At 51.8% G+C, this 26,487-nt stretch overlaps 1 protein-coding gene across 1 annotated transcript in view; it reads left to right on the forward strand.

The window, feature by feature from the left end:
• RANGAP1 (Ran GTPase activating protein 1) overlaps positions 1 to 26,487 on the forward strand; it is a 537,507-nt gene that overhangs the window by 224,623 nt on the left and 286,397 nt on the right. The window contains exons 7-8 of the mRNA XM_086963527.1: positions 12,010 to 12,168; positions 21,388 to 21,501. Coding sequence (XP_086819653.1) covers positions 12,010 to 12,168; positions 21,388 to 21,501 — 273 coding nt within the window. The remainder of the gene's footprint in view (positions 1 to 12,009; positions 12,169 to 21,387; positions 21,502 to 26,487) is intronic.

A 26,487-nucleotide genomic window follows, 5' to 3' on the forward strand; every position in this document is an offset into this window, starting at 1 on the left:
AGTAGCCCTTGACATTTAGTTCCCATACTCAACTCATAAATGGAGGGGATATAGCATACCCTGGAGGTTATATTGGGCTTTTTACTAGTTAACAGAGGACCCATATGTTGAATAAGTGATGCCCAAAGATATAAAGCTAGGCTAGGAACAGCTAGCCCCCCCCTATCTAGAGGTAAAGTCAGAAATGGTAAAGCTCTTCTAATCTTTCCAAAACTCCACATGAATTTAGATATGGAGGAGTCAAGCTTCTTAATGAAACTACCTTCAGCCAATAGTGGAATTGCTCGAAACAGGTAGAGTATCCTTGGAAAGACATTCATTTTTACGTAATTAGCCCTACCAATTATAGAAAGGTGTAGGTTATCAACTCTCCTGAGATCATCTTTTATTTTATTAATCAGAGGAGTGTAATTAAGATGATTGATTTCATTCACATCAGAAGACATACAAATACCTAAATAAGTTGCCTGTCTTACTTTATAAGGGCTCTCGAATATAGTATTATTTGTACACAGGACCATTGTTTTATCTCTGTTAAGAGAGTATCCTGAGTAAGAGCCGAAAGTATGGGTAACATGTTCAATTTCCTGAATTGCCTCAGTTGGATTTGTAGTTGGGATAGCCACGTCATCAGCGTAAGCCAGAAGTTTCGTTGAAAACAGGCCCACGGTGACAGGTTGAATAATGGGTGATGAAAGTAATTTTAAAATTAGAGGGTTAATATAAAGGGCAAATAAAATCGGGGAGCAGGGGCAACCCTGCCTAGTACCTCTCTGTATTTCAATAAACTCCGACTCAGAACCACAGATGGAAAGTTTTGCCTTTGGATCTATGTACAAAGCCTTTATAGCCACATGCCCTCCCCTCCGCTGACTACATCCTCCTGGGAGACCTCAACTTCCATCTGGAGAACAACAACGACCACAACACCAGCACCCTGCTCGACAACCTCGCCAACCTGGGACTCAAGCAACTGGTGTCCACCCCCACCCACCTCGCCGGACACACACTCGACGCTGTCTTCTCATCCAGCAAGGACATCGACTTCAGCCACGCCACAGAGCTTCAATGGACGGACCACAGCTGCTTCCACTTCACCTTCAAGAAAACAACGACCCATCACCACCAGCAACAGGCCGCCCGCAGAAGCTGGAACAAGATCACAGCAGACCAGCTCGCCACCTCCCTGAGCCAGCACCCTCCTGCCAGCTCAGCGAACCCCAGCCAGGCCGCCGACAACCTCACGAAGTGGATCAGCAACTGCGCGGACGAACTTGCCCCACTGAGGACCCCGCACAGCAGACCCGGCAGCAAGAAAGCCCCATGGTTCACCGACGAACTCAAGAGCTCCAAGAAGAACTGCCGAGCCCTCGAGAAAGTCTGGAGAAGGGAACCGACACCGGACAACAGGACCTCCTTCAAACTTGCCACCCGGAAACACCACCAGCTGATCCGCGCCGCCAAGAAAACAGCATTCAAGGACCGGTTGGACAACAACGCACACAACTGCAAGGAACTCTTCAACATCGTGAAAGAGCTTTCCAACCCCAGCGCAGGAAACAACGACATCACCCCATCGCAAGACCTCTGCAACTCCCTCGCTTCATACTTCCACAACAAGATCGCGGACATACACAACAGCTTCAACAACCAACCAACGCACACCATGACCGAACAACCACCCCCCACCACCACCCTCCACGCCTGGACCCCGATCAGCACCGAAGACACCATCCGCACGATGAACTCCATCCACTCCGGATCACCGACCGACCCCTGCCCTCACCACGTCTTCAACAAGGCCGACGCTGTCATCGCACCCCACCTGCGAGACATCATCAACACATCCTTCGACACCACCATCTTCCCTGAGAGCTGGAAACACGCCGAACTCAGCGCTCTACTCAAGAAACCAACAGCGGACCCCACCGACCTCAAGAATGATCCAGTATTTGGGTGTCTTTCATAGATTCACATGCCTGAATCATTCCCCGTCGCCGAGACGGGAGCCTCCGGTACATAAAAAAGTAATGTCCTAAGGACATACATAGAGAATATAGGCCGAAGGGCCTCCCCTTTTGGGGCCTTTCCACGTCCTTATGCAAAAGGACCGAACTCTCATCGTTAGCCAATCAGCTCCGACCTCCCTCTAGAACCTTCCCGGGAGGAGCCTCAGTCCCTCAGATTTTTCTACCGCACGTTGTGCTAGGGAGTCTCCAACCTGAGCTCTTCAGGTTTTCCAAAATTCGAAGTCTCAAACTTCGCCAAAGTTCACGGAAAGGATATTATCCTATCATCGACTAAATGTCGGAATCTAACAAGAAAGCTTCGTCCATGGCGGACTCACAGAAGAAAGCCCTTCTAAGGGCCTGTTCCTCCTGCGGCAAGCAGCGGATTCAAGCGGAGGACAAGCACGACCTGTGCTTATATTGCCTGTACCCTGACCACGTCACTGACAAGTGTAGGGTGTGTAGAGCCTTCCCAAAGAAGACTGTTAAAGAAAGGGAAACTCGCCTTCGCGAATGGCTCGACAGGCTGAAGGTCCGAGACACTGTGGAATCTTCCGAGGGTAGTGTCTCCGCGACCTCAAAAGTCTCCGGGAAGAGACCCAGGGTACAGTCCCCTGGAGAGACAGACACTCCTCCTAAGAAGGCGCACATAAAGCCTTCGGAGGCACGCTCCACCACCTCCTCCGTGTCTGTTAAGGATGGCCAGAGGTTCAAGAAGCCCGCTCCATCTACTAAGCGGACCACCTCCGTCACGACCACTGTGTCGACCACTACGGCCTCGTCGCCCTCCGCGATGGCCACGACGACCACCACTGCGTCCTCAGGCGCACCGGTCTCCTCGACCATTCCTCTGAAACCTTCATCCAGCACGAAGACGACCTCTTCGTCACCTACGAGGTCCAAATCTACAGGTACGCATTCGCCGAATACACCTCTCACCGAAGGCTCGTCACCTAAAACGTCGAAGTCAAGTTCAAAAACCACACCTTCGACAAAGATATCTCAAGTCCAAGACCCTGCCGTCAGTGTCGCGGCGAAACTCCTATCCCCACAAAAGGTGATGCCATTGACCCTGACGGAAGTGCCCAAATCAACCACACACTCGGCGGGGGCGCCATCTTCTCGCACGTCGTCGGAAGAGACCCCGGCGCCATCTTGGAAAGAATCGAGACTGGTCGAAGTCTCTCTTCACTCGATTCCAACGCACTCGGTTCGCCCACAGGTGGAGTTGGCACCCGAACAAGAACATGAAACGCTCCTGAGTGAGGAGTCAGACGAAGAACAGGAGGTTCACGAAGAACACCAGGACGTCCACGAGATCCGGGACGAGGTTATGTATCAAGCCAGCTCCCTGAGCGTCGACACGGTGAACACCCCGATGATCTGTTTGCCACTGTCCCTGGTCAACGACCTGAAATCACTGGTGCAGGACTATAAACAACGGTTCCCAGACGCCGACAGCGGTACCAGGGTGCCGGTCACCCAAGCGCAAACATCGGCCTCGCACCCTTCCGCTCCCCAGGCCCGTCCGCGGAGCCAACTACGTCCGCAGACTCAGGCGGAGGACTCATCGGAAAGCGAGGAGGATGAGACGGACTTAGAGGAAGGCGAGGTACAAGACGTAGCCTCGGACCACAGAGACGACGATGCCGATGCTGCGTCATCACACCATTCGTCTACCCCGGCATCCCCGCGACCACGCCACTCTGAGGCGGCGGACGTGGGAGGTTTCCACAAACTGGTGGACAGAGCTGCAAGACGGTTCCACATGGCGGTGGAATCCGCGGAAACGGAATGCTTCCTCCATGATTTCAAGGAGCACACCCAGAAATCGACCAAGTCTATTCCTCTTATAGACTTTCTATGGGAACAGGGCAAAAAGCTGATGCTCACGCCTGCTTCGGTGCCTGCGGTGGTTCCGCGCCTAGACAAAAAATATAAGGCCCCGAACTCAGCACCGGCCTGCCTGACCGGCCACCCCAAACCGGACTCGGTTGTCACTCAGGCGGCCCAAAAACAATCCCGCAACCCCTCCTCGCCGCTGTCCGCGCCCCCGGACAAGGACGGAAGGAAGCTGGACACCATTGGCAAGAGGTTCTCTACCACATCCGCCATGTCCATCAAGGTTGCGAATTCCATCGCCCTCCTTGGCCGCTACAACCGCCAGCTATGGGAAGACATAGCTCCATATCTGCAAAGCCTGCCAGCCGCGGTCCAGGAGGAGGTGAAGGCTCTTCTGGCGGAAGGACAAAACTCCGCGGCAGAAATTATCGACTGCGCCATTGACGCGGCCATGACGGGATTCCGCCAGTTGGCCGGGGCGGCCGTGCTCCGCCGCCAAGGCTGGCTCAAAGCAACGTCCTTTCGACAGGAGGTCCAGTCTAAGGTGCTAGATATGCCGTTCGATGGTCAATTCCTCTTCGGGGAGAAGATAGACGAAGCACTTCAAGCCATCAAGAAAGATACGGATACAGCGAGGGCTCTGGGCTCCCTCCAGTCCCGGAACCAATCCTTTCGGGGGGGCCGCTCCAGGGGTCAATACTCCTACAGAGGTTCCTACCAAAATAGGTCGTCTTACTCCTACGGCAACAGGAACCAGCCCCAGCAAAAACAACAGTCCCGACAATCGTCCTATGGGAGGTCATCCTTCAGAGGCAAATCCGCCAAGAAGGGCACTGGCGGCCGCCAGTGACCATTTACTCCAGCCAGTCCCACCACCGTCTCAATCCTTTCGAATTGGGGGAAAGCTGACCCACTTCCTCCAAAATTGGCAAAAAATCACTACGGATCGGTGGGTACTACAAATTATTCAATTCGGACATTCCCTAGAATTGATCGACACCCCTCCCACCACTCCTCCGCTGAAGCGTGCTCACAAACACCTGCACCTCCTTCTCAAGGAAGTATCCGCCATGTTGGTCAAAGGAGCCATCGAGAGAGTCCCAAAGTCCCAGAAGGGGAAGGGTTTTTATTCCCACTTCTTCCTAGTCCAACAGAAAGGGGACAAGTGGAGGCCGCTCTTAGACCTCCGGGCGCTCAACGCCTTCCTGCGGACTCAATCCTTCCGGATGGTCTCCATCCAGGAGATCCTAGGAGCACTGGAAAGAGGAGACTCGATGGTCTCCCTGGACTTACAGGACGCCTACTACCATGTCCCCATCATCGTCAGGCACAGGAGGTACCTACGGTTCGAAATAGCGGGCAGACATTACCAGTTCAAAGTCTTGCCGTTTGGCCTCAAATCTGCCCCACGTATCTTCACGAAGTGCTTGGCGCCAGTGGCAGCCTTCCTGCGACAAAGGGGTCACCAGGTGTTCCCCTACCTGGACGACTGGCTGGTGAAGGCTCCTTCCCCGGAGGACGCGCTGGCTTCCTTCAACGCCGGCAGCGCTCTTTTCCAACAGCTGGGTCTGACGATCAACCTCAAAAAATCATGCACTACTCCGTCAACGAGGATCACCTTCCTAGGGGCGACCCTGGACACAAAGCGCGCGAAGGCTTTCCCCTCAGAGGACAGGATCAGCAAAATACTGTCTCTGGCCGCGGCGGTGGCCAAGAAGCCTCGCATCAAGGTCCGGACGTTCACCTCCTTGCTAGGGATGTTGTCTTCATGCATTCTCCTCGTACCGCACTGCAGGCTCCGCATGCGCCCCCTGCAGGAGGCGCTGGCGAGACAATGGAAACAGAGTTCCGGCTCATTCGACGACATTATCACAATCACACCGGCCATCATAAAGGCCCTTCTGTGGTGGAGAAACCGGACACACCTGACGGCCGGCTTGCAGTTCCTCCTGCCACCGGCACCACTGGTCATCACGACCGATGCCTCACTGGAAGGCTGGGGCGCAGTACTGTTGGACCTTCGAGTCAGCGGCAAATGGGACGCCCAGGAGAAACACCTACACATCAACCTCCTGGAACTGAGAGCAGTGTATCTGGCTCTACAGGCCTTCCTGCCACGTATCGGCACTTCCCCTGTGCTCGTCAAAACAGACAACACCACGACGATGCACTACCTGAACAAACAAGGGGGCACGCGATCTCTCTCTCTCTCACGAGAATCGCAAAAGATCTGGAACTGGTTGGTGGCGCACGGCCTCTCCCTCAAAGCGGAGTACGTTCCAGGGAAGGACAACACTATCGCAGACGCCCTCAGCAGGCAGACCTCTCTCTCCCACGAATGGGAGCTCAACGGCGACACGGTGGCCCACGTCTTCTCACAATGGGGCACCCCGAGGATCGATCTCTTCGCGACGGCAGGGAACGCCAAATGCCGAAGCTACGCAAGCTGGCATCCCCAACGGGGGTCGCTGGGAAATGCTTTTTCCATCGGCTGGTCCAGCGTGTTTGCGTACGCTTTTCCTCCGTTCCCGATGATACCGAGGCTCCTCCGGAAGATGAGGACGGAACCGTGCACGCTGATACTGATTGCTCCGTACTGGCCGAGACAACATTGGTTCTCGGATCTACTTCGCCTGTCCATCAGGCCCCCGATTCACCTGCGACAACACCCGAACCTCTTGACAATGTCCGGAGGCCAAGTACACCACCCGAACCTCCGTTCGCTCAACTTATCGGCCTGGCTCCTGAGCACCGAGAGTTCGGAGACCTAGATATACCGCAGGACTGCAGGGCAGTACTGGCCAAAGCGAGGGCGGGCAGCACGACCAAGACCTACTCGCTGAAGTGGAAGCGGTTCTGCTTGTGGTGTTCGGAACAAGACTTACACCCTCTCCGGATCACCCCGGTACAGCTGCTACCGTACCTCCTACACCTGGCTCAATCGGGGCTGGCTCACGCCTCCATTAAGGTTCATCTGGCTGCGATTTCTAGGTTCACCAGAACCCCATCGGGACCCTCCCTCTGGTCCAGTCGACTGGTAAAGCAATTTCTGAAGGGGCTTTACAGATCCTTTCCGAGGCCTCGAAAAGTCCCTCCAACCTGGCAGTTGAACTTGGTGCTCAACCAACTCATGCAACACCCATTCGAGCCCATACACCGGGCCTCGCTCAAGCATCTTTCCTGGAAAACGGCTCTCCTGCTAGCCCTGACGTCAGCCAGAAGGGTCAGCGAACTTCAGGCGCTGTCCATTCAGGAACCGTATCTCCAATTCAGGCACGACCGAGTGGTACTCAGGCCCAACCCTAAATTCATTCCGAAAGTGCCGTCAGACTTTCATCTGAACGAACCAATTGTCCTCAAGTCGTTCTTTGCGGACCCTTCCACAGCAGCAGAAAGGGCGCTGCATTCCTTGGACCTTAAACGGTGTCTCAAATTCTACTTGGACAGGACCAAAGACGTCAGGAAGTCTTCTCAACTCTTTGTAGCCTACAGCAACCCGCGCATGGGGTTGCCCTTGACAAAACAGAGCATCTCACGCTGGATTTCTTCGGCAATTGCTTTCTGCCATGATCAGGCCGGACGGCCTTTGACAGACCGAGTGGCTGCCCACTCGACCAGAGCGATGTCAACGTCAGCGGCGCTCTTCGCTGGAGTGACGATCCTGGACATCTGCCGAGCGGCGACATGGAAGTCCCCGCATACCTTTTCCAAGCACTACTGCCTGGACATCGAACTGCAGAAGGACGCTGCAGTGGGACAAGCGGTGCTGCGCCATCTATTCCAATAAGGTGAGCCTTACCTCGTCCCGCCATCCAGGTATGCACATTCTTCATGGTTTTTTTTTTTTCTGCTATATGCATGACTGTATATTACCATGTTTCTGTAATTTATGCAGGCCTGCTGGATGTGGGAATGTGCTTTACCACTGTGCATGTATAACTGCTGGCTACTCTGATTCAGGCATGTGAATCTATGAAAGACACCCAAATACTGGATAAGAAATGCGTTACTTACCTGTAACAGCAGTTATCCAGTATTGGTGTCTTTCATAGATTCACATGCAACCCTCCCGCCTCCCCGGTAAGGACTCACGTACCTCTATGTCTACATTGCGACACCCTAGCTGGGTGCGTACGAAAATCTGAGGGACTGAGGCTCCTCCCGGGAAGGTTCTAGAGGGAGGTCGGAGCTGATTGGCTAACGATGAGAGTTCGGTCCTTTTGCATAAGGACGTGGAAAGGCCCCAAAAGGGGAGGCCCTTCGGCCTATATTCTCTATGTATGTCCTTAGGACATTACTTTTTTATGTACCGGAGGCTCCCGTCTCGGCGACGGGGAATGATTCAGGCATGTGAATCTATGAAAGACACCAATACTGGATAACTGCTGTTACAGGTAAGTAACGCATTTCTTACCGCCCCATCTCGCTCCTCCCGTTTCCAGCCAAAGTCATCGAGAAGACCGTCAACAAGCAGATGGCCCCTTTCCTCGAGACAAACGGATCCCTCGACCCCTCACAGTCCGGCTTCCGAGCCAACCACAGCACCGAGACCGCCCTCATCGCCGCCACCGATGACATCCGAGCCCTGATGGACAACGGAGAAACAGCGGCCCTCATCCTCCTAGACCTCTCCGCGGCATTCGACACGGTCTGCCACCGCACCCTAGTACGGCGCCTCAGCAAAGTCGGAATCCAGGATAAGGCGCTGGAATGGATCATCTCCTTCCTCGACGGAAGAACACAGAGAGTCCGCCTACCACCGTACAAGTCAGAGGCCTCCGAAGTCATCTGCGGCGTCCCCCAAGGATCATCTCTGAGCCCCACCCTCTTCAACGTCTACATGAGCCCCCTCGCGGCCATCGTACGCAAACACAACCTCAGCATAATCTCCTACGCCGACGACACCCAGCTGATCCTCTCCCTGACCAACGACCCCGCCGCCGCCAGAGCCAACCTGCACGAAGGGATGAAAGAGGTAGCCGAGTGGATGACGACCAGCCGCCTGAAACTGAACTCGGACCAGACGGAGGTCCTCATCCTGGGCTCCTCTCCCTCCCCCTGGGACGACTCCTGGTTGCCTCCCGCCCTGGGCACCGCACCCAAACCGACAGACCATGCACGCAACCTGGGCTTCATCCTGGACTCCTCCCTCTCCATGACCAGGCAAGTCAACAACGTCTCCTCGGCATGCTTCAACATCCTACGCATGCTACGGAAGATCTTCTGGTGGATCCCCACCGAGACCAGGAAGACCGTCACCCAGGCCCTCGTCACCAGCCGACTGGACTACGGCAACGCCCTCTACGCCGGTACCACCGCCAAGCTCCAGAAGAGACTCCAGCGGATCCAGAACGCCTCAGCCAGACTCATCCTCGACATCCCACGAACCAGCCACATCTCCGGACATCTGAGAGACCTTCACTGGCTCCCCGTCAACAAAAGAATCACCTTCCGCCTCCTCACCCACGCACACAAAGCCCTACACAACCAAGGCCCGAGCTACCTCAACAGCCGAGTCAACTTCTACGCTCCCAAACGCCACCTCCGATCAGCCAACCACGCCCTCGCCGCCGTCCCCCGCATCCGAAGAGCGACTACAGGAGGAAGGTCCTTCTCCTACCTGGCCGCCAAGACCTGGAACTCCCTCCCGACCGACCTGCGCCTGACCCAAGACCACCTCTCCTTCAGGAAGAAGCTGAAGACCTGGCTGTTCGAGCAGTAGCGGCTCCCCCCCCCCCCAGCGCCTTGAGACCCTACGGGTATGTAGCGCGCTCTATAAGTGTCACTGATTGATTGATTGATTGATTGCTTTAATTAGTCTAGGCCCAAAATTATTAAGTTGCAAGATGTTCCACAAAAATTGCCAAGAAACACGGTCAAATGCCTTCTCGGCATCGAGAAGGATCATCGACATCTCGCCCCCCGTGGCTCCCATGATGTCAAAGAGGGTAATGGCTCTCCGGGTATGATCTATAGTGCCCTTTCCGGGAATAAAGCCATGCTGCCACGGGGAGACAAGATGCTCGACGACCCGACTCAACCCTCCTGGTCATACATCATAAAAAGTTGGGAATTTTCAGTCTGGATTCATCATCTCATACTAGTTACAAAAGAACAGAGAACGTACTGAGTAGACTACCAGCACTAACCATCAATGAATCTGTATTCTTGATGGGAGAAGAGTGCATTGCTTATTTCCTGCAGCTGTAAACCTGTCAGGCTTTTTTTTCTTCTTTACCTAGATGTGTTCGGTATCCGGTTTTGTTATAGGTGCTGTAGGAGAGCTTTGAGAAGGTGTTTGTTTATGTATTGAACAGTTTAAAAATTCTGAAAATTTTTCTGAAATATGATTTATGAGACTGTTGCTAGATGCGGTAATACCTAACTCTTCGCACCCTCACAATAAGTGATCTACTGGATGATAGGTGTTCAGAATCCATTCACACAGCTGGGAATTGTTCATTTCTCTTCCAGGGGATCCTTATCAATAGTCATAAGCATTAGAATATTCCCGCCCAAGCGCGGGACCCCGGAAACACTATATTATATGTGCCACACACACACACACACACACATATATATATATATATATATATATATATATATATATATATATATATATATATATATATATATATATATATATATATATTCAGCCTAATAAACACCAGAGCAAATTTCCACCATACATGAATAACATGCATTAGAAACAACAACAAAGTTTGTTTAGAAACTGTTTTAATGCTTAGAAAGCAGAAGAAATTCTCATAAAACACTAAAAGCATAGAAAGCTCCCAGGCTGCATTGCAAATACACAGTCTAAAAAGACTGAAAAGCTAAGCTGTAGCTGTATAGCAATAAACTGACACCATGCCTTTAAGGCACTCATGACCCCCAGCTTCCCATCATGCCTCAGTGAAGATACCCAAGACAGAAGCAGGACCACAGGTAGCCATTTGTCTGCTGAAGTTGAGCACCCCACAATATCTTAAAGGTAACACTCTGCTGCCCATTTAGAGAACAACTTTTTTAGTTGTGTTTCAGCACTCTGAGTGCATATGTTTTCAGGATCTGTACCCTCATGTGTAGCTCCCGTACCACAAAATCCCCACCCCTTCTGACAAGAGCTCAGTGTTACTCAATCGCCCCCACTTGTGCTTTCCTTTCTGCTTTTTGTGCCACCCCCTATGCTCGCCTTTTTTCTCCCAAATGCCAACTCTATCCATTTCTTCCACCTTTATAGATTTATGTGAATAAATGCCCTTCTTCCCTTCCCTCAGTCATTCTCCCACTGCAGATTGGTCCCTCTGCTCTTCCACCTGGTCCTTTATTGCTCCCTAATCTCTCGCTATCATTTGCTATCATTTGCTGCCCAGCTGCTTTTTTTAAAGTGGCAGGTGAAAAAAGTACCCTCCCAAGTGACATCTTCCCTTTTTGATCAGTAAAGAAAAAATCGGAAAACCTCGCTCCCGCCAATTAGTATGGGCACACGTTTCTGCAGTGACTCGTGCTTGTGCAAATGTAATCTTGCATGTGCTTAAGTGACGCCACACTAATAGTCATGAATGATGTTTTTCTTTTATCGTATTCTGTTTCCTGCCATTTACGTTTTATCAATGCTTCCCAGCATTTCCATTGCTAATAATCGCCAACCTTGAGATTGATTGGCTTTGCCAATGCTTGTTTCCTCCAACTCCGTTTGCCACTTGATTGCGGTGTAACGAGGGAGAGACAATTTCATACATTGTATGTCTAAAGGAAACCATGTTCCCTCTCAAAGTGGAATCAAGCCTGGTTTGATTTTGAATGTTACTTAGACCTCTCTTCCCCGCCAGTTGAGTCCCTCCTTATCCCTCAACTTGTTATGCAGCAGTACACAAGTTATCTGGCTAGCTTTATCCCTGTAGATCCCTGATTTTTTTGTATCACTGACTCTTCCAGATATTTGCTTTTGCAGTTTCTGCAAGTAAGTTATTTTCCCTAAACTGAAGGAGCAGTGGGTTCTACTTCCCTCCTTTGAATGTGGTTTGTGTAATGCTGTCTGATTTTGTGTAGCATTGTATAGTTAACAGAATCTTTACTGATGGCCCTTGTTTGGGCACGTTTTCTGAAATACGCCATATCACATGGTTTCCTTTCTCCCCTACACTGCACCCAGGCCATTGGAACTCTGCAGGAGGTGCACATGCCTCAGAATGGCATCAACCACAGCGGGATCACTGCACTTGCCTCAGCATTCAGCTCCAACCCACTTCTGAGGGTCATCAACCTGAATGACAACACCTTCACGGACAAGGGCGGCATCGCCATGGCAGAGGTGAGCACTTGTCTGTCCCATTGCTAGAAAAAGAGCAAAGGGATACTGACCAATGGTACAATGCATCAGCATAGCCTTGTGTGGAACCTTAATATGAAATAACACGGGGGCTGCTGGGAAAGAGTGAGATATATCCAGATCTGTTTGAGAGTCCTGCTCAAAATCAAAAGGTGCTGCAGTGGTGCTCCGAGGTGCATCTGCAAAGCTTTGGGAGTTCAACATTGTAATACTGTGATGTGCTGCTGGTCAGGATTTAGGGGCATTTGTAGGTGTTTGTCCAAAAAGTGGAATAGGTGGTGTTAGGATTAACGTTTATTGATGTATTGCCGGCTGTATTAAAGAAAGAGTTTTATGGGATCACTGGCAGTGTGATGAGCTTCCTGTCAGAAGTTTGGATCCTGAGAGTAGCAGAGGAGGTGGCTGCAAGTGCTATTCCAAATAATTCATGCTCAGGAAACTGAGACCGTCTTTATCTTTCTGAGGTTGGAATATTGAGTTCAGTTAAATTGGGTACCATACCACCTTGGTGTTGTGCAAGCCCTGTACCTGGTTTCAATTTCTCTACATCACCTGCACTATATCGCCTAGTTTTGATATTGCTAACAAATGTTGCTTATGTTTTCTGATGGATACATCTGCCTGTGGATTCCTCACCTTGTGAATATCCCCTTGCGTCAGCAACATTCGTAAATTCTTTTTGTAGCTTCGTGGCGACGTCACAGAGGCACCGAATCGCGCACAACTCCACTGACGTCACCGACTCCATAATAGGCTCACATCGACGCTAACGGTTTTCGAGGGATCCTCTGTAGGTGTTTCGTAACTTTGATACTGTTTGTTCTTTTCGGTGTTTTCTTGCTTCTTTGTCTCCTGTCGAGATGTCCATGAAGAAGACCGGATTCAAGTTGTGCGGAGAATGCGGCAAGATGATGTCGATTATGGATCCGCACGAGTGCTGTGTTTGAGTTCGAACCATGACGTCGAAGAATGTTCTTCTTGTAGGAAGATGAATCCCAAGGCACTTTCTTGAGAGGGAGGCAAAGCTCCTTGTTGCCAAGATGAAGAACAAGAAGGACAAGAAGAGATCGAGGTCACGGACTCGACTGTCGAGGTCTCGTTCGAAGTCGCACTCGAGGTAGTCTTCGGCGCATGCTTCAAGGTCATCAAAAAAGAAGCACAAGAAGAGACGTCATGAGTCTCGTCATCACTCTGGGAAGGACTAGAGACCGAAGTCGCAGGTGAAGTTGCTTCGCAAGGATGAGGTGACTCAGACTCCGGAAGTTAAAGACTCCGAGGGTGAGGCTTCGCCTGCGGATTCACCGGTTCATTCACCAAAGCCGGTGTCTAATCCTTCTCCGGCTCCATCTCATTCACCTGTCCAGGAGGATGAGGGAGAAGAAGAAGAAGGTGAAGAGGAGGCTCCGTTGCCTGCGGGTTCGTCGACCCCGGTGCACCAGCCTGAGGTAGAGTTCGAAGTCGAGAAGACTCAGCTCCCTCGAGAGCAACCTGTGGTCTCTTATCCAGCTTTTCCTGCTCCAGGTCAGGACCATACTCAGTTTCTGAGCTATGTACCCCTCTGGTGCACCGATTGGTCCCACGGGTCCATTGGCATACAATCTGGGTATTCCCCAGGCTAAAGCTCCTGCGCCTTTCATGCTATTAATGCCAGCTGCGACGCCGCCTTGGCATTTCTCAGCGCCGCAGAAAGCCTTCGACGCCGATACCCTCGACGCCGATGCCGAATCCGATCCGACCTCGTGTTCAGTGGTCTGGCCCTCCGGCTTAGAGTTTGACGCCGGCTCCAGCGGAGTCGGTTCCGGATCTGTTGACGTCATTCCTGAAGGAGAGGTCGAGGCGTGAGGTCCAGAGGCTTCTAGAAGAGCAGAGGTACCGTGATGCAGATATAGAAGAGGGTGAGCTGCAGGTTTCGGAGGATCTTTTCGACTATCTAAGAGAGGCCAGTGGTCTTGAGCTGTCTCCTGATTGGGAATTGGCCTCTGTTTCTGACGCCCCTTCTAAGGATGTGACACCTAATCACGTGGTTATAAGGAAGGCTGCAGATTTGTTGAATATAACACTTCCTACTGCAGAGTATAAGTCCAATATACTAACCGAGGTCCTTCTTTTACCTTCCTCTGTTGTCGAGCCTATGCTCGCTTTCAATGATGCTATGGCAGAGCCTATATCTGAGGTGTGGAAAAGACCGCTTACAGCCCCTGCTGTTTCGAGGGCTGTTGCGTGAAGGTACAGGGTGGCGCCTGGTGACCCGGACTTTTTATCCACGCACCCCTCACCAGAGAGCTTGGATGTGCAGGCTGCCTGCTCGAAAAAATCTGCGGGTGCTTTTCCACAGGTTCCTAGGGATAAGGAGTCTAAGAAGCCGGCCCAGGCTACAAAAAAATACTTTTCCTCTGCAAGTATGGCTCTCAAATCAACAAACGCTACTTGTCTTATGGGATGCTATATCCATGCATTGATGGATTCCGTTAAACAGCTGGTTCCAAAACTTCCTGAGGAGGATAGGAAGGACTTTCAAGAGGTGATTGCTGACACGCGGCTGCTGCTAGGCAGGTCATTCAGAGTGGGCTGGACACTGCTGACTCAGTGGCAAGAGTGATGGGATCTTCAGTGGCCACCAGGAGAGCTGCATGGCTGAAGTCCTCCGAATTCTTTGTGGATGTCCAGGCTGCCTTGATGGATTTGCCATTTGATGGGTCAGGTTTATTTGGGAAAAAGGCTGACGCCGCATTAGAGAGGTTTAAGGACAGCAGAGCGACGGCAAGATCTTTGGGCCTACAGTCCAGGGGTACTGTGGGAAAAAGATTCAGAGGATTTGGCAGGTCTTCCTTTCGGACCTACAAACAATCGCAACAGAAGCCGCAGCAGCAGCAAAATTCGCTGTACAAGTCATACAGGGGCAGGCAAAGAGCTCCTTCCTAGAGGTCGTCAAGCTTTCTTCTCCTCTTCCTCTCTCTCTACCCACCCACCCCCAGCACAGCAAAGCAGCCCTAGATCCGCCATTCCGGATCATGCGGGTCCAGTGGGGGGGCCGGCTTACCTATTTTCTACGGGATTGAGAATCCGTCACTTCGGACCTATGGGTTCTCAATCTCGTGGAGAATGGGTATGCACTTCCCTTTCGGGAATTCCCTCTCAACTACCCTCCTTGCCAAGGCTTTTGCTCGGAGGACCATCTGCTGCTCCTGCAGGAGGAAGTCCTGGCGTTGCTACGAAAAGGCGAAATAGAGGTGGTTCCGGAGCAGGAAAGGGGTCGGGGATGCTACTCCCGGTATTTCCTGATTCCCAAGAAGGATGGCAGACTTCGTCCAATCCTGGATCTCAGGATCTTGAACCTTTACCTGAAGCAGGAGAAGTTCAAGATGCTTACCCTTGCACAGGTTCTTCAGGTGCTGCTGGAAGAAGACTGGATCGTGTCGATCGACTTGCAGGATGCGTATTTTCATATCCCGATCCTGAAGTCGCACAGGAAGTATCTCCATTTTACGGTGGGGTCGCAACACTACCAGTTTGCGGTCCTTCCCTTTGGTCTTACTACTGCGCCTCGAGTCTTCACCAAGGTAATGGCTGTGGTGGCTGCACATCTCAGAAAGTCAGGGATTCCAGTATTCCCTGATCTGTACGACTGGCTAAATAAGGCGGAATCTCCAGAGAAAATGCTCCATCATTTGCAAGTCACAACTCAGTTGTTGTACAGGTTGGGTTTTTCGATAAATGTACCCAAATCTCACCTGGTGCCCTCACAGTGCAACCTGTTTATAGGGGCGGTACTGGATACAACTGTATGTCTGGCATTCCCTCCTCCACAGCGGATTCGCGACATACAGGAAATGATTCCTTTGTTTCACAATGGAGCGGTTGTTCCAGTCTTGAAGGTCCTCCGTGTGAGAAGTTGGCCTGATATATGATGCTCACTAGTGCTAGTGATCACCTTGTATCAGTCCAAACTACCTTTATGGTGATTGGTTGTAAGTCAACCTTATAGACCAGCTATCCTAATGGTAGCATGGACAAAGCAGTCTTAGGCTAAACTCTTTTGGCATGTGAAGCCAGCTGTTTTACCACATATAACCCCTTGAATACCAAATGAAAGGACACCACACAGGTAGTTATGAAAATAAACAAGATATTTATTAACTAACAAACACCTCTGAACTCTTCATTAGATCAGAGGGCTAAGCACATGACAAGACTCTTAAGAAAAATACGTTCAGTTGCACAAGTTACAATGTTGCCCTAGGGGCGCAACAAACCATATACTAAGTAAATGGTATAAGGAAGTCGATAGAAGGAATGGAGCTGTCCAGAGGCTGTAGGATCGCTGGGACTACACTACCCTGACTTTAGGTAAGTATTAGGAGGCCCGAGGAACGCTTGTGCAGAGTGTGAACTCACACGCGAGATGCGTAACAACGTCTATGGACAGTACAGTTCAAGAAAAAGGTGAGTACGGACAATCCTGACTAGATGGGACTAAAACGACTGTGAATCTGGACACTAGGAGAGTCAATCTTCCCTTGAGCACCGAAATGCTCTTGTTACCTCACCCACGGGCTGCGGGTGCATAGGTGCGAGTAGTGTCGGGTTTCTGCGTTGAAGCCTATGGATCCTGAAAGAAAAGATGCTGCAGGCGACCAGGAGGAAGATGTCCGGTGTGATCCAAGGGTGGATCAGTGAAGCTGAAGACCTGAAAGCAGAGGGGACAATGTTCAAAGTCACTAGCCAGTGACTGGAGTGGAACCAGGAAGGAACCAGAGGCTGTCGTCGCGATCAGGTGGAGAGTGGACGCTTGACTCTGCAGCCACGTGGACCAGGTGGTGTCTTCGACGACCAGGATGGAGGCACGAGCTGTCCCACGCAGGCTCTCGCTGTCGGCGGTGTCGGATCCGGATTTGGAGTCAACAGGCCTTGGCAAAGGCAACCCACGCGGTGAGTGGAAAAGGCGTCTGGTGCGGACCAGGAGGGTCTGGGGTGCTTCTCCTTTGCAGGGAAGCAAGGGCCAGTCTGGAGCAACCAGACCAGCGGTGTTGATGTTGTGGATCGTCATCTAGGAGGCCACTAGCCAGCCGGCAAGTGACCAGACAACGCGTCGAGCAGCAAACAGGCAGAAGGGCTCCACGCAGATCTCGTGGATGCTGCAGGGCTGGTCTTCGGTGCAGGAGCTGCTTGGGGCTGGGGCTTCTCAATCCCCAAAGCACTTCGTCGAGGTTACCTCAGAAGTCGTGCTGGAAGCGAAGTGCAGTTTCTCCAAGATGGCCGGTCCCACGTGTCTCGTCGCACCCACGGATCTCAGCTGTGCTGCAGATGTGAGTTGAGGTCGGAGAGGTCTGGGAATCCGGGTCTCGTCGGGCTCTGATGTCTGGATCCTCGAGGGAAGACGACAAAGTGAAGCCGCTGGACGCTTGATGGTGCCTGCTTGTGCAGGGTGGACACTCCTTGCCCACAAGGGAGATTCCTTCAGTCTTCTGTAGCAGAATGTCGAAGTCCAGAGTTTCTTCTTGCAGAATTTCAGTTCAGGATTAATCTGATTTGGAATGGGACCAGCTCCTACCTTTATCCTGCTAAAGGGGGCTGCACTATCACTAGGTCCCTCCCATGGATGGGACCAGGAAGGGGGGTGGTTACACCCCCTATCCTTTGTCCGGTTTCACGCCAGAGCTGGTGCTGGAGTGCCCCAGGAACTGGTTTGAACCGGTGTATGCACAGGGCACCTTGTGTGCCCCAGGCATGTCTCATTCCTTTCAGCCTAATACACAAAATCCTGTCTGGGGTGGTGCTAGCTCCTCCCAAGGCAGGAAACCCTTTGCCCAAGCCTCCCTCGCTGGAAGGACTCCCAGCAGCATGAGGTCAGACTTGTGTCTGTGGTGGCAGCATCCATTTTGTGATGTTGAGGCTCGAGTTAACTTTAACCGAGGTTCACAGTTACATACATGTTGTGTCCCTCTAGAAGGGTGGAATGCTAACCCCGTCGCCAGAATTGGCGAGGGGTTAGTATTCCAATTCGTATGACACCTTACTCGACATGTTTTGATAAAGCGATACCAAAGATAGCATATAACCGCGAGGATTATAATGCACTTAAGAGTATATGGTACGAGTTATCATTGAACAGCTATTAGGACTTGGTTCCGCAAGCTGCAAACGGGCTCAGCTCATGCCAGAGCACCATCTCACACGATTCCAAGCACTCTGCCTCCAGGATTGTTAAGGCCTGCCATAGGAGTGACTTATAGGAGTATATGTGTCCATGTTAGGGTTAGATATAGGTATACTATATTTAAAGCAAAGGGTGATTACACCACCTTGCCCCAGCTGATTGATCAGCCAGTTGTGTCAGATTTGGATGGCCAGCCAGGGGTGGCATAATACATGCTGCAGCCCCTGTTAGGCCCTGGGTTCACTAATGCCCTGGGTACCTATGGTACACTGTACAAGGACTTACAAGAGTGACCCAATACCAATTGGTAAATGCACCTAAAGTACATGGATGCCAATTTAGAGAGAGAACAGCTAGGCTGTGGGTCTGATTAGCAGGCCCACAGCCAGGGAAAGTCGTAAACCAGTTAAGCAAAAAGCAAAAATTTGGGGTGACCATAGGATTGCAGACCCTACTCTCCTACACTCTGTCTGCTCGGTCTAATGGCTTCCTGCAGTCTGCTGGTCAACCATGCACGCTGGCACATGAGGGCACTCCAGTGGTGCCTCCACAGGCAGTGGTTTCAACACAACGGAGATCTCAGGGAGTCTATCAGGATCTCCAGAGAAACTGCGGCGGATCTGTCTTGGTGTAGCGTGGAGGGCAATCTGTCTCAAGGAAAGCCTTTCCAACTGCCTGCATCGGTGGCCACAGCAATAACGGTTGCATCCACTCTAGGGTAGGGTGCTCATCTGGGGGATCTGGAGATCAAGGGTCTTTGGTCTCCAGAGGAAAGGTTGCTTCATATCAACCTTCTGGAATTGCGGGCGATTCGTCTGGCGCTCAAGGCCTTCCTCCCTTCCCTTCGCGGTCGGTCGGTTCAGGTCCTGACAGACAACACAACCGCGATGTGGTATGTCCACAAGCAGGGAGGAGTGGGGTCTCAGTGTCTCTGCAGAGAGGCTCTGTGTCTCTGGTCCTGGGTTCAGGACCATCAGATTTGTCTGATGGCAAATCATCTGTCCGGAGTTCTGAACGTGCGTGCGGACAGTCTCAGTCTGCAATTTTCAGTCGATCACAAGTGGAGGCTCCATCCAGAGGTGGTTCGTCACGTCTTTTGGACGTGGGGGACTCCTCAGGTGGACCTGTACGCCACTCACGAGAACTCGCACTGCCCGTCATTCTGCAGTCTCCAGTTTCCGATGCAGGGAGCACTGGGAGATGCGTTTCAGTTGAGTTGAAACTCGCAACTCCTTAACGGGTTTCCTCCCATACCCTTGATTCCTCTGGTTCTGAGGAAGATTCGCCAAGAACGGGCCCAAGTCATATTGATTGCCCCGGATTGGCCAAGAAGGGTGTGGTACACAGATCTTCTCCACCTCTCCTCGTGCCCTCCGCTCCGTCTCCCTCTCAGGGCAGATCTCCTCTCTCAGATGGAGGGGCAGGTTCTACACCCCCACCTCCAGACCTTACACCTTTATGCCTGGAGGTTGAACGGGGCAACCTGAATTCATTTTCTCTCCCGCACAATGTGGTGGATGTTGTGGGAAGTTGGCCTGATATGCAGTGCTCACTATTCTAGTGATCACTATGTATCAGTCCAGGGTCCAGGGGAGGAGCCACCTATCTCGTGATACTTCGAAGACTCTTCCAGGACAACAATGTGCAATCATCCAGACCCAACACTAGGCGGCGATCTATGCACAGATATGAATGTCAGCAGCCCTACATGCCAAGAACAGATGCATACTGGTAAGTAGCATATTCAAAATGATATACAAAACTGCGCGGGCACATTGAGAAAATGAAACTGCATGAGGCTTAAAACGGCTGACGCGCGTGCGCAGTGCAGGGGACAAAGTCTTACTCTGCATGCCTGGCACATAGCAGTTTCTCTGGTAGGTTGGTGTGTCTGGGTGCGGCTTGTTGGTTTCTAGTTTCCCACTGTGTACATCCCACATTAGCCCTATGGGTCCACGTCCCTTTTTCAGTCTAAGTAGTGTTAGTGTGTCAGCTTCTGCCTTTGCCCACTTCAAGAGGTGTTTTGCCCAGAGTCCCACGTCAGGGACTGCGCTCGCTTTACAAGACATTACTGTGTGTCTTTTGAATAGTATGAGCACCAGGTCCACGAATCTGCTCAGTAGTAGGTCATCTTTGAGACTTGGCATAAGCCCTAGAAAACAGGGCTAGGGTGTGCACGGTATTTGGGGGCCTGCTAGCTCTGACATGGCTGTCATTACCTTCACCCAAGTGGTTTGCTATACTGTACATTACAATACCATGTGGTAGAACCCAGCGACTGCCAACAATGTTTGGACGCCCCATCGAAAATATGATGTAGGCAATGTGGGGTGAGGTGCTTTTGGTGTACATAGTTGAATTGGGAACATTCTTTGCTGCTCTCCAGTAACGACCCTTAATGCCGATTGATGTCACACTGCTATTACACGCACAGTATCCTATACTCCATTTACACGCTCATGTTCAAATAGGGCCACTAAAATCCTGCGGCAGGGGAGGACCAAATTACGTGACAGGGATGACTAATTTGTGTGACAAGTAAAGGTAAATGATGTGGCTTGCATCCTATTTAGTCTGTAAGCACTATTTCCTTTAATTAGTTTCTCTTACTGCAGACACGACATGGTTTCCTGCAAGATTCAGCACGCCATTTGCGATTTCACTTTCCAAGCAGCCCGGGACAATGGCGGCCGCTTCTTTAAAATGAAATAGGTCTCGCATTTACAAGAGTTTAAGCTATTGGCATTCTAAATGACATGCCTTTTATTTATGTGTTCATAATCAAAATAGACAAATAAAATGCATTGTCATTTACAATGCCAATAGCTTAAACTCTCTCAAATACGAGACCTGTTGCATTGCAAATGCTTGTTTTTTGTACCATTGTCCTGTTATTGTCTTCACACTACATTATTAGTCTTTATGATAATGGTAACGTTGCCTGGGATCAGGCTGCTGTTGTCTCTTTCTAGTTTAACAATTGCTGACCTTGGCCCCCATTGCTCTTCCCCCTCCTCTAACCTTTCTTCCTGCATTTTTTCCAGGCCTTAAAGACCCTCCGCCAGGTTGAGGTGATAAACTTTGGAGACTGCTTGGTGCGCTCAAAAGGGGCCTTGGCCATTGCTGGTGCGCTGAAGGATGGGCTCCACAAACTGAAGGTGTGTTCACTCTGCCACCATAGAACAAAACAGTTCTGTGCGAGGCCTATGGATTGTAAGTTGTTTCCAGAGGAGTATGATATTGGCTGTCGTAAGTGGACTGCAGTTAGTGGCCGTGTCCACAGACCGTGTCATACTCTGGCATAGGGTTGTTGAAAGCAAATGTGCTCAAATTCCCAACTTCTGTTTGCCTATCACTGTTTCTTCTTTGTTTTATGTGTTATGGTGCAAATCAAGAAATAACCGAAGATGTGACTTTGAGTCTGCTCCTCTGGTGGTACCTTGTTAAAACGAATATGGCTGTTGTATGTTGACATTTTTCTTTCCATCTGCACAAGGTATCCTTTTTAGGTCTCGGCCTACGCAACGCGCATGCGTTGCATAGGACAGAGACCTGTAGTCATCGCCACAGCTTTGGGGGCAAAAACGTGCACGTGTTGCATTGCAAGCAATGCAACACGTGCACATCTTGGCGATTTCCTTTCGGGAGCGCGCAGCGCCATATGGTCGCACCCACATGAAAGGGAATCTCGCAGTCCCCCCCCCCCCCCCCCCCCCCCCCCCCCCCGTGCGTGGTGCGCGCTTTCTTTTTATTGCAGATCTCGATCTGGCTTTATTGCCACGCGCCAATGCTTGTTTCCATTGGCTTGCTTTTTTTTTCCAGAGGCGCGAGATTCATACTTTACTCTCGTGGCTGCAGTGCGAGCTTGTACTTGTTTCGTTTGGTGTGTTGGAACGATCTGTTATAAAAATTCATGAGACATAAATAAAGTTAAAGTAAACTGCCCTCCCGGTTTCCCTACAAGGAGTCCGCTATTTCCTTCTCCGAACTCTCAGCGCCAGGCTTCTTGCGCCATCGCAAAGCAGACACTTCTCATCGCTGTGTGGTACCTGCAGCTCAGCATCTGTGTCTGTGGGGCAGCACCGCCATACCAGCCTTACAAACTGAGCCACAGAGGTTGTTGGCCCGTTTACGCCTGAAAAATGCGTAATGGCGCCAGTCAGGAATGAAAGCCCAGTGCACGCACATCCGGCTGGAGCGGTTTAATAAGAGGAGCCCTTGTCGTGAACTGTGGCTCTGTCCTCCTGGTGGTCCTTGTGTGCCAAGGATGAGCACTTAGGCAGACCCCATCCGGGCATTGAACTGAGGGATATCTCTATGATGGGCGCTCGGCGTGAAGCCTCGCATTTATGATGCTCCAGGAAGTCTTCTGTTCCAATACGCCCCAGGCACAAAGCCATAAACCAAAATTAGCTGCAACAAGGATTTCTTCTGTAGTAAGGGATCTCTGTGTATAGTCATAATCTAGTGAATAGTCCCGCCCATGTGCGTGGACCCCGGAGCAATCAAAAATAATCTCTTAAGGTGTGAAAAATGCAGAACTGCAAAGACACTTAAGAGAGAATTTAAAGACAGATAATGCAGCCTATATCCACAGGCTACACTGTCCAGTACTTCAACTAGAAATTCCACCAAAAACCCACATTAACAGCACAGCCTGCCCAGTTTCCTCCATAGAGAAACTTGCCTCTACCAGCAAAAGCCTCTGGAATGATAGAGAGGAAGGACAGACAAGCCCCATAGGCTGCCATTATGTGGCTCAAACAGGATACTGTGCCTTTAAGAGAACTTTCCAGAACTTCTCCCAGTATCCCAGAATGCACAGCAGGTCCCTTTTACTTTCAGTTCTTTTTTCCGTCTCCTGCAAGCAGGACCCTGGAGCATTGAGCTCTCCCTTTTCAAGGGTTTATTGGTGATTTTTCACTTTTGTTCAAGTATTTGGTGCCTTTCTTCTTGTTAATCCTTTGGTGCACTCTTTGAATGTCAAATATGCCTGCATTATTTGACAAATGTCCAGAGTGCTCCAGGAAGAAGGCCAAATCAGATCCTCATGAGGTGTGTATCCTCTGCCTTCCCTCTTCCCATGTCCCAGAGGAGTGTCTCATTTGTCAGGGCTTCTCTGGCAGGACCCTGAAGGATAGAAAGAAGATCAGGCTTCAGGGCCTTGAGGAAAGAAGGCTGAAGGCGGGTCTGGAGGGGCTTCCACTGCCCATGCTGAGGCCTCTGGGGGGCTCTCCAGGGGCAGGAAGACCAGCAAGCGTCCCCATTCTCCGTTTGGGTCGATTGCACCGAGTACGGCATCGAGAGGGATGACTACAGTCTGTTCCCCGTCTCCCCAGGGCTCTGGATCGAAGCGACGTCGACGGCGAAGGAACTGAACAGACGGCCTTAGAGGTCTCCTGTGACTATTTCGTGGTCGTCTTTGTCAGTCGTCGTCGAGTGATCGACGTCGAGAGGCCTGGCATCGGCGCTCGTCGTCGAGGCAACTTCGCCGTTGGCGAAAATGAGGTCGTCGTCGAGGGGATCCTCGACGTCGAGGCGAAGGAGGTCGCCGTCGAGGCACCGACGCTCGCCGTCCGGTCGCCAATCTTCAACGCCGAAGAGGCGTAGAAGGAAGTCTGGCGCCAGGAGTCACTCTAGCAGGCACCAGATACCTATGGGAGGTACACCAACGTCCCAGGCTGGAAAGGAAGGTGGTTCACCGGGTTCGGTGTATTCCATGGTGTATACCCCACCGCAGAGGACGGTTACGCCCCCTCCTCCATTACCATAGGGGCTCCCCCGGCGGGCCCCTACTCCTCCTCCGCTACCACTACTTCCACCACGTCCTCAATCTCTGCCTCAACCTCAGCTGCCAGCAAACAAGCCGCCTCCGATCCCTCCGAGGTCAGTCTCACTGCCTCGATTTCCGACTCCTCCCAAGGGGACCCCTCAGCCGAGGGCCCCTGCCAAACCAAAGTCGCCCGCCCCTGTGGAACCGACGGATCGACCAAAGCCAAGGAGGTCACGATCACGCTCCGGACAGAGGGGGAGATCGAGGATTCGGCATAGATCCTCCACCAGGTCAAGACGGCGCCATGAGAGGCGCGAATCGTGGTCCCGCACGGACTCCTCCAGGACATATTCACCGACCTTGTCTGAATCCCCGGGGACAAGGGTGTCTCCGGTGGACGACATCAGCTCGTTCCAGGATGTTCTCCTGAGGGGGGGCAGCGAAATTGGGAATCACGGTGACGGCTCTAACACCCACGACATCCGTGATCTTGGAGACGCTTCACAAGAAGCATTTGTCTCGCCCTTTGCTGCCGCTAGTACCTGGGTTGGTAGAGCCCGCGGAGGAGCTGTTCCTCATGCCAGCAGTGACGAAGGCCGCTCCCTCCAGTCTTCTGAAGAAGTACAGGGCCCTGGATTCGGACCCGGCTTTTCTACGGATAGACCCGGTTCCAGACTCTGTTATAGTGACGGCGGCCAGGAAGTTACATTCTACCTCCTGTCTTCAACTGTTCTTCCGGATAAGAAGAGCCGTTGGATCGACTCAGCTGGCAGGAAGGCTTGTGGGACTGCATCCACTGCCATGAAGGCCTCCAGCGATGCGGCTTTGCTAGGGCGGTATGACCGTGCCCTGTGGGAGTCCCTTCAACAGTTTACGGAACTCCTGCCACGAGACAAGATGGAGGCCTTCCAGGAGATCCTCAAGGAGGGGATGCTGGTTTCGAACCAGGTCATCAGCGCGGCTGCGGATGTCTCTCTTTTGGCTGCCCATGGGTACTGTCATGGGATCAACCAGCGGCGCCATGCTTGGCTCAGGCTCGCATCACTCAAGCCGGAGGCCCAGCAGCGGGTGGCCAATCTGCCTTTCTCGGGGGAAACATGCCGATGATGAAATGGCCCGCATGAAGGCGGAGGCAGAGACCCTGACGGCTGTGGGCTTGGAGAAGCCCAAAGAAAAGAAGGCGTTCCGCCCGTTCCAGAGACGGTTCGGTGCGCAGGGCAGAGGGCGAGGACAGACTTCGGGACAGCAGCAGCAACAACAGCAGCAGTTCCGGAGACCCTTCCAGAAGCGCCAGAAGGGTAGAAGGGGCCAGCAGTCCTCTACAGCGAACAAGGGCCTGGCTGGGTCTCGACTCTGAGCGGTTACTTCCCCCACATCCGTTACCCGCTCCGATGGGGGGAAGCGTTCAATTTTTTCTGGCAGAATGGAGAAAAATTACTCAGGACAAGTGGGTGCTGAATATTGTTTGCAATGGATACAGTCTTCGGTTCACCAGCCCGCCTCCATCAATTCCTCCGGTCAGCTCGCAGTTTCAGCTGCGCGAACTCCAGGCGGAGGCAGATATCCTGTTAAGGAAAAGGGCGATCGAAGACGTACCTCTGTCTCAAAGAGGAAGAGGTCTGTACTCCTGGTTCGCAAGCGGACCAGAACGAGTTCAGGCCCATTCTGGATTTGCGACAGGCAAACAAGTGGATTCGCATAGAGAAGTTTCGCATGCTGTCGTTGGATCAGATTTATCCTCCGTTGCAACAGGGAGACTGGCTATGTGCTATAGACCTACAAGATGCGTAATTCCATGTGCCCATTGCACACAAACACAGGAAGTTCCTGCGATTTCAAGTCCGCGCCAATCATTATCAGTACACAGTACTGCCATTCGGACTGAAGTCTGCGCCCAGAACATTCTCGAAGTGCATGGCAGTAGTAGCAGCACACCTAAGAACAAGGTGTTTGTCTACCCGTACCTGGACGATTGGTTGATCAAGGCCTCCTCCTTCTCGGAAGCTCAGGCACACTTCCAGAAGACGTGCGTTCTCTTGAACAAGCTGGGGTTGCACATCAACATGTCAAAGTCTGTCCCGACTCGGGTCCAGTGCATACAGTACTTGGGTGCCTCCATCAATACGCTGTCAGCAAGCGTGTTTCCTTCGGAGTAGCCACGACTATCGATCCTTCGGAAGGCTCAGGCTCTTATGACCGCTCCATTTACAACAGTGAGGACGGTGTCTTCTCTACTGGGGTCGATGGCCTCTTGTATCTTCCTCACGCCTCACGCACTGCTGCACATGAGACCTCTGCAGGAGTGCTTGGAGGACAGTGGGATCAGAGGAAACTATCTTCGGACGACAAGATACGACTGTCTTTGCATGCT

The sequence above is a fragment of the Lissotriton vulgaris genome, chromosome 1_1 (genome assembly GCF_964263255.1).
Source record: "Lissotriton vulgaris chromosome 1_1, aLisVul1.2, whole genome shotgun sequence".
In the NCBI taxonomy this organism is placed as follows: domain Eukaryota; kingdom Metazoa; phylum Chordata; class Amphibia; order Caudata; family Salamandridae; genus Lissotriton; species Lissotriton vulgaris.